The 8,285-nt window shown below is 22.8% G+C and overlaps 3 protein-coding genes across 3 annotated transcripts; 1 reads left to right on the top strand and 2 right to left on the bottom strand.

The window, feature by feature from the left end:
* Positions 1 to 3,475: 3,475 nt before the first annotated feature.
* ENU1_161640 (protein kinase, putative) lies at positions 3,476 to 4,900 on the bottom strand (the record flags this gene model as incomplete). The annotated part of the gene is made up of 1 exon (XM_008860849.1): positions 3,476 to 4,900. The coding sequence occupies one exon, from the start codon at positions 4,898 to 4,900 to the stop codon at positions 3,476 to 3,478; it is 1,425 nt and encodes a 474-aa protein (XP_008859071.1).
* Positions 4,901 to 5,315: 415 nt separating this feature from the next.
* On the top strand, positions 5,316 to 5,873 carry ENU1_161650 (hypothetical protein; the record flags this gene model as incomplete). Its single annotated transcript, XM_008860850.1, has 1 exon — positions 5,316 to 5,873. One exon carries the CDS (start codon positions 5,316 to 5,318, stop codon positions 5,871 to 5,873), a length of 558 nt encoding a protein of 185 aa, XP_008859072.1.
* A 347-nt stretch (positions 5,874 to 6,220) lies between these two features.
* ENU1_161660 (Yip1 domain containing protein) lies at positions 6,221 to 7,118 on the bottom strand (the record flags this gene model as incomplete). The annotated part of the gene is made up of 2 exons (XM_008860851.1): positions 6,221 to 6,238; positions 6,324 to 7,118. The coding sequence occupies 2 exons, from the start codon at positions 7,116 to 7,118 to the stop codon at positions 6,221 to 6,223; spliced, it is 813 nt and encodes a 270-aa protein (XP_008859073.1).
* Between the last annotated feature and the right edge of the window lie 1,167 nt (positions 7,119 to 8,285).

An 8,285-nucleotide genomic window follows, 5' to 3' on the forward strand; every position in this document is an offset into this window, starting at 1 on the left:
CAGTGAATTAGGATATGATTGTTTTGAAGAATGTAAGAGTTTGAAACTAATTAGTATTCCAACAACAATTAGTAAAATTGGAAAAAAATGTTTTTATAATTGTTCTTCATTAAAGTCAATTAATTTACCATCATCAATTAGCGAATTAGAAGAAAGTTGTTTTGAAAGATGTTCATCATTAAGATCAATTAATATACCTCCAACAGTTAGTAAAATAGGAAATAATTGTTTTAGAGAATGTATATTATTAAGAATAATTAATATACCAACAAGTGTAAGTAAAATAGGAAACAAATGTTTTGGTTGGTGTAGTTCATTACCATATATTAATATACCAACAAGTATAAGTGAATTAGGATATGAATGTTTTCATATTTCTACTTCATTAACTAAAATAACTCTTCCTGAAACAATAATGAAATTTGGAGAGAGGTGTTTTATTTTTTGTACTTCATTAAGTATAATTAATATACCAAGATCAATTACTGAAATAGGAAATGAATGTTTTGCACATTGCTCTTCATTATCAGAAATTGATATCCCATCAACAATCAGTAAATTAGGAAATAAATGTTTTGAAGATTGTCTTTCATTAAATAAAATAAATATACCATCATCTGTCACGAAAATTGGAAATTATTGTTTTAAAAATTGTATCTCATTAACTCATATAGATATTCCATCTTCTGTTCAATCATTTGGAAATAATATTTTTGATGGTTGTACTTCTTTAATTAATACAACTTCTCTAATAACAACACATTTATGCATTGATTATTCAGATAAATGCACACGATTAACAAGTATTACTATTCCAACAACCATTAATAGATTAGAACAAAATCATTTTTCAAAATATTTCTTATTAAAAGAAGTTACTCTACCAACAACAATTACATCATTAGGAAATAGCTGTTTCAGTGAATGTACTTCCTTAAATAATATTGAATTACCATCTTCAATGATTGAATTAGGAAATTATTGTTTTGAATATTGTTCATCATTAACATCAATCAGTATCCCTTCTTCAATTTATAAAATAGGAAATTGGTGTTTTTATAAATGTGGTTCATTAAAATCTATTGATATTCCATCAACATTTAAAGAAATAGGAGATTGGTATTTTGGAGCATGTTCATCATTAACATCAATCAGTATCCCTTCTTCAATTAGTAAATTAGGAAATTATTGTTTTTATGAATGTACATCATTAACATCAATTAGTATACCATCAACTATCAAAGAATTAGGGAATAATTGTTTTAATATATGTTCATCATTAACATCAATTAATATTCCATCAACAATTAGTAAAATAGGAAATGAGTGTTTCTTTGAATGTACATCATTAATTGAAATTAATATAGATACTATACAGTTCATTGATAATGAAAAAATATATATTAATGAACCAATATTAGTTAGTATTGAAATACCAGAAAATTTAAAACTAATCAATAAAAGAAATGCTACAAAACAAAATATTGATGAATTTATTTTTTCATCATCAATTAATGAATTAGGAGATAATTGTTTTTATAATCACCAAACATTAACATCAATTAATATACCAATATCAATTAATAAATTAGGATGTAACTGTTTTTATGCATGTAGTTCATTAACATCAATCACTATACCATCAAGTGTAATTGAAATAGGAGAGTATTGTTTTTATAAATGCAAAGTATTAAAAACCATTAATATACCAGCAAGTGTCAGTAGAATAAGAGATAGTTGTTTTGAGTGTTGTTCATCTTTAACAACAATTAATATACCAACATCAATTAGTGAAATAGGAAATTATTGTTTTTCATTTTGTTCATCATTGACATCAATTACTATACCATCAAGTGTAATTGAATTGCCTGATGGTTGTTTCAATGATTGTATTTCTTTACTTTCAATCACTTTACAATCTTCTGTTAGTGCATTAGGAAATTATTGCTTTAACAGATGTAAATTATTAAAATCAATTAATATACCAACATCAGTTAATAGAATAGGAGTTTCATGTTTTAATGAATGTCAATCATTGACTAATATCAAAATACCAACATCAATAATATTATTTGGAAAATCATGTTTCTTTAATTGTGGATGTGAAGAAGAGTTAAAACATAACATAAGTATTCCAAGAGAGTGTTTTGAGAAAGAAGAATAAAAACAGTGAAATGATATATTAATTCTAATATATTATTCTATTTTGTATTTTAAATAATATTTCATTTTTATTAAATTTGTATGAAAAATAATAAAAGATAAGATGATATGGAAATATGTTAACTGTTCTTATATTAACTTTTATTTTAATCATTAAATAACAAATGAACAAACTCAGATGTTTATGATAATTATCAAATCAATAATTTATTCATTTAAAAATAAAATTCAAATCAATGACAAAGATAATTTAATGATTAAGAATTATAATTAATATCAAATAAAAAATTATATAATATGGTTCATTATTAAACAATAATAAATAATAAATAAATAAATACAATATACTTTTTCAACAAGAATATAAAATTGAATAAATATGAAAATAACAGAATAAATATACATATTTATCAAATAAGTTATTAATTATGTTATTATTTCATGTCACTTTGTTCATTACAATATTTATATAATTATTTTGATATTATTTTGAAATAAAACATTACATAAACTAAATACAACAAAACTATAAAATAAAAGATATTCAATTAGTTTAAATCATTATTCGATTATACTTATTTAATTATGAAATAAATAATAATTAATTTAGACTATTTATTCTTTTTGTATTTATTTTTCTCTTCATTATTTAGTTATTCTTTTGTATTATTTCTTTCATTTGTTTTAATTCATCATCATTATGTTTATTTCTATTTTGTTTTGCTTTGAATATACATTAATTGAATTAATAATTACATTATGTTTTGATATATCTTATTTGTATATTTTCTTCTTTTCTATCTTTATTCTTTTATTTTAATCGATTTTCTTTTATTCTTTTCTACTTGTTCTTCATGATTTATTGATATTTCTATTATTAAAATGTATTAAAACATTACACTATGTTTGTTTTATATTCCTTTCTGTATTTTATTCTTTTATTCTTTTAAGTTTTGTTTGTTTCTAAAATTCATTTGTTCTTATAATTCATTCATTGTATTATTAATGTTTATTTATTCACTAATTTCTTTTTACAACACATAAAACATCAAAAAGAATAATAGACGAATTAACAAGTTAACAATTTATTTATTAAAAATATAGGAAATATCATAATACAAGATAGTTAAAATATGATAATAGCAATGTCTTTCATCCATTGTTATACGAATTTATAATATTTAATATATTTTAGTATTCTACTATATTAACAGTAACCATATTCTAATTAACACACAATTAAAACAATAACAGAAAACAACTCACATTTGAAATAAGAAAATGAAAATGACAAGAAATAATGAGAAATAAATCAATTAGCAATATGAGTAGAAAATATTTGAGAAAGGGTAATTCCTTGAGCATGTCTTTTTTTAGAAGGAGTATTGACAACATTTAAAAAACCTTTATAAGTATATCCAACAAAAGCAAGGTCTTTTGGATTATTAATATTAACAGGTTTTTCTTCAACATCATCTTCATTTAATTCAAAGTCATCAAAATTACTTGTATCAAAAGGACTTTTTAATTTAGGAAGATAAGGAGGTGTTTGTTCAAAAATAGTATCCCAATTAAAACCTTTAAAAAAAGGGTGTTGTTGAATAAGTTTAATATCAGCAAGACGTTTTTCTTTTAAACAAACTAATTTTTTAATAAGGTCTTTTGCATCATCGTGAATTTCAACATCGTCAGGAAATTGTAAAGTTTCATTACAATTAATAATTTTTAAACAAGTCTGAACAGAATCATCACTAACAAAAGGTGGATAACCAGCAAGCATTTCAAATAAAATACAACCAACACTCCAATAATCACATTCTTTATAATAACCTTTTTGTAAAAATACTTCAGGTGCTGTATAGTCAGGAGTACCCACTACAGAATAAGCTAAATTTCTTTTTTTATTTTTATAATTATGAGCCAATTCTTTAGATAATTTTTGACTTTTTAAATCACTTAAATTTAATTTTGAAGCTTTATCAACAATTTCAAAATATGAACTTTCATGATCTTTATGAAATCCGGTACACAAACCGAAATCTGTTAATTTAATATGTCCGTTATTATCAAATAATATGTTGTCAGGTTTAATATCTCGATGAATATAATTTAATTGATGAATTGAATCTATCGCAAGTAATAATTCTGCAATATAAAATCTTGCCATTTCATGACTAAATATATTCTCTCGAATTAATAATGTCATCATATCTCCTCCTGCTAAATATTCCATCATTAAATATAAATAATCATTATCTTGAAATGAATAATATAATTTTACTACCCAATCATTCGTAAAATGGGTTTGTGCTAATATATCTCTTTCTGCTTTAACATGTCCTGTTTGTCCTCTTTCAATCATATCTTTCTTTCTCATCATTTTCATAGCAAATAATGAATTACTATTCTTTTTTACAACTAATCGTACTTCTCCAAATCCTCCTCTTCCTATCACTTTAATAGTTTCAAAATCACTTTTCTTTAATTTAGCTCTTTTACATCGATTATATTCATTTTCTTTTTCTGCCAACTCAGCTCGTAATGAATTTTTCTCTTTATCACTTAATGTAGATTTACTAAGATAATTTTCTAATGTTTTGGACCGTTCTTCTCTTTCTTTTCTTTCTCTTTCTCTTAATCCAGCTTGTGCTTCAATTGTCATTTTTGTTCTAATTGATGCAGTAACTGATTTACTACTTAATTCTGTCTCAACTTGTGCTGACATTTGCCTCTCCATTTCTTAAAAAATCTTCTCTTTCATTTTCTTTTCCTTTTTTTAAGTTCTCTTTTCTTTTTCTTCTTTTTTTCTATCTTTTTTTCCTATTTTTTCGGGAGATTATGCTTTTATTTTCTACTCAAAAAAACATGTTATAATAAATTGTTATATATAACAATAAATATTTTATTTTTAAGAAGCAATCAAACAAACATAGTAAAAATTTTACAGTTTGAAATTTGCAATTTGTTTTGTGAAGAAAAACAGAGAAAGCAAAAATAAAAAAAAAAGAAAACAAGGAAGAAGGAAAAAAACAATAAAATTTAGAGTCAGATGGTTGGCGAAAAAGAAAACTAAAAAGAAATTAAAAAAAAGTTAAAATAAATAAAAAGAGATTAACTTCTTATTTTGAATCAAAAAAAAACATAAAAGTCTAATGGCAATGAATTGTCCTTATCAAGTGAGTTACTATCCAACTGTACCATTTGACTATTGTGATATTGGAGAAATTCGAGAAGATTCATCAGATGATGATGCAAGTATATATATTACTAACAGTACTTTTTCTTTTCAATCAACATCTTATGAATCAAGGATGGATGAACAAATTCAAAATAATGAACGTTCGTCAAAGAAATTTAAAGACTTTACAGCTTGGGTTAAAAAGTTAGCTCGTAATACTTCAACACACAAAATGTATATTTGTGGTTCAAACGCATCTATTATAACAAAAAAATGGTTAGAAGAAATAGGTAAATCAGCGTCTATTGTTCAACTTAGTGATGTCAGAACTCCTGAATTTCTTAATGCTATAGCATTAGGTGATATTGTAATCGTTGAAGTTCCAAATATCAATTCATTGACCGACAACCTTGACACCTTCAAAAATTTTAAACAAAACAATATTATTGTTTGTTGCACTGATATTAAAAACTGTCCTAAAAATAAAGGAGCTTCTTTCAGTGCTGTATTTAAACGAATTTCTCTCAAGTGATTTTTATCTTATTCTTTTTTATATCCTTTCTTTATTTTTTATTTTTAAATTTACTTTATCTTAAAAGACTTTCGTTTTTTCAATGACTTTCTTAATGATAAAATAAATAAAAGCACTTATGTTCTTTTGAAAACACTAATAAGTAGAAAAAATTGAAATACTTATAAACATGTCCTATACGTCACTCATTATTTTATTCTGCTTTTAAATTATAAAAAATAATTTTATTTCTTTCTTTAAATTCTTTGAAATTGGGTTGACTTTTCATTTATCAGAAAAATTATCTCTTCTATCAAAAAAATGAAAAAAAATCAACAACTATTTCAAATTGTTCAATAAATTTAATTTTAAGGCCAAACACTGTACTAAATAGAGTTAGTTTTCTACTTAATATTTTGTTATGAAAAGAAAAAAAAGATATAAGATATGATAAGAAGAAAGATAACAAACAATCAAAATTGCTGCAACAGCCAAATTGATTATAATCAATACAACAAATGTAATGATTAATACAATAATTTTGGTATTTTCATGTAATAAATGGAACATATTCTTAAGAATTGTAATGGACATAACAACAAATCCAATAACAATTAATGGAATTTGAACAAACCAAAATGGAATAGCACATAATGGAATTACGATAAGATAAATAGTATAAGAATATCCAAATAAACAAATGTAAGAAACTAATGAGTTCTTAATTTTAAAGGCAAATCTACAAACAGCCCAGAGAATAATTGGAATAAAAATGATATAAAGTAAGATAGTACCAGTAATAATAGAAAGTTTTTTATAATCATATGCATTTTCAATAATTGAACTTAATGAACCACTGAAAAAAGCTAAGAAAACAACAGTTAATGGAATCCATAATGGTCCATATAAATCAGGACTATCTTCAGTTTGTTTAAAGAAATTACCAAAAAATGGAATTAATCCCCAGAACATTCTTTTTAATACATCTGTAGTATCAACATTGAACCATCTTGCATAGAATTCTGATTTATAAAAATGATACCATTTATATTCTTTTATTTCTTCTTCTTCATTTGAGGTATTTGGTTTTTCTTCATCACCAGCTCCTGATGGGTTTGGTTGTGAATTTGTTGTTTGTGTAGCAAAATTAACTTGTTCATTTTGTCTTGCTGAAAAGTCTATATCTCCAGATTGTGCAAATGAGTTATCACTTACAACAAATCCACTTTCATTTGTGTCTTGAGTTGTAATAAATGGATTTGACATTTTTCTTTGAAATTACTAGTTCTTCATACATCTTTTTAATTTTTTTTAATCCCTTTTTTATTTGTCTTTTTTTGTTTTGTTGTTATAAAATTTGTTATTGTTTTTCTTTTTAAAATAATTTTTAATGTTATATATAACAATTTAAAATAAAAATCATTTATTTCGTCAATTTTATTTTAGTTAAGAGTTAATTCATGAAATTATTTTTTTTCATTTATTAAACGTGTTTATTTATATGGTTGAATTTTTGTTATTCAATTGTATTTATTTAATAATTCATTATTTCAACAAAATAAACACTTAAATTCTTTCACTTTTAATTATAATTATATTATAGATGATATCTATAACTAGTAATCAAATAGAAAATACAATAAACTTATAAAGAATTTAAAAAGAAAGAACGATGGTATTATTTATTAATAAAGAATAAAGAAGGAATAAAAGAAAGAAAATTAGAGTAAAATAAAATAATTCCAAAAATTTACTTATCAAAAAAATACAATAGAATAGAAAGAAAATTTAAGAATAACATTGAATAAACGATGAAAGTATTAATGTGCATAAGTGAAATATAAGTATGATTAATAATTTAAATAAATTTAGTATTCTTTTAAATAGATGATATCTAGAGAATTACTAATCTCTATTCTTGGATATTTTTGATATTATAAATTTTTATTTATAATGTTAAAGAATATGTTTTTTTCATGTTATAGGTGATATTACAAACACAAAATTATATTAGAATTGATTATAATGGTATTGTTTGATATTAATTTTTATCTAATTTTATTATTCATTGTAATTTTATCATTATTATGTTTCTTCTTTTATTTATATTAAGAAGAATTTTTCATTTAATAAGAATAGATTAAAATATGACATTTTTCTTTTGCAAATCCTATTTTATTAAAAGTGATAATGTTAAAATTACAATTAAAATATTTCTTTAAAGTTATGGTTATGAATATAAAGTATCGTTTTTAATAAATGGAATGAAGATTAGATTGAAGATGGCACATCTGAAAAATGATACACAAACATTAATACAATTCATGATTTGACTATGAGTGCTATTATTTTTGTTATGATTGTGTATTTGAATTAGAAATATATTAGGTAAATCTGCAAATGGTGCAGCAAGATATTATGATAGAATATTAC

This window comes from Entamoeba nuttalli, assembly GCF_000257125.1.
Source record: "Entamoeba nuttalli P19 unplaced genomic scaffold asmbl_6901, whole genome shotgun sequence".
In the NCBI taxonomy this organism is placed as follows: domain Eukaryota; phylum Evosea; order Mastigamoebida; family Endamoebidae; genus Entamoeba; species Entamoeba nuttalli.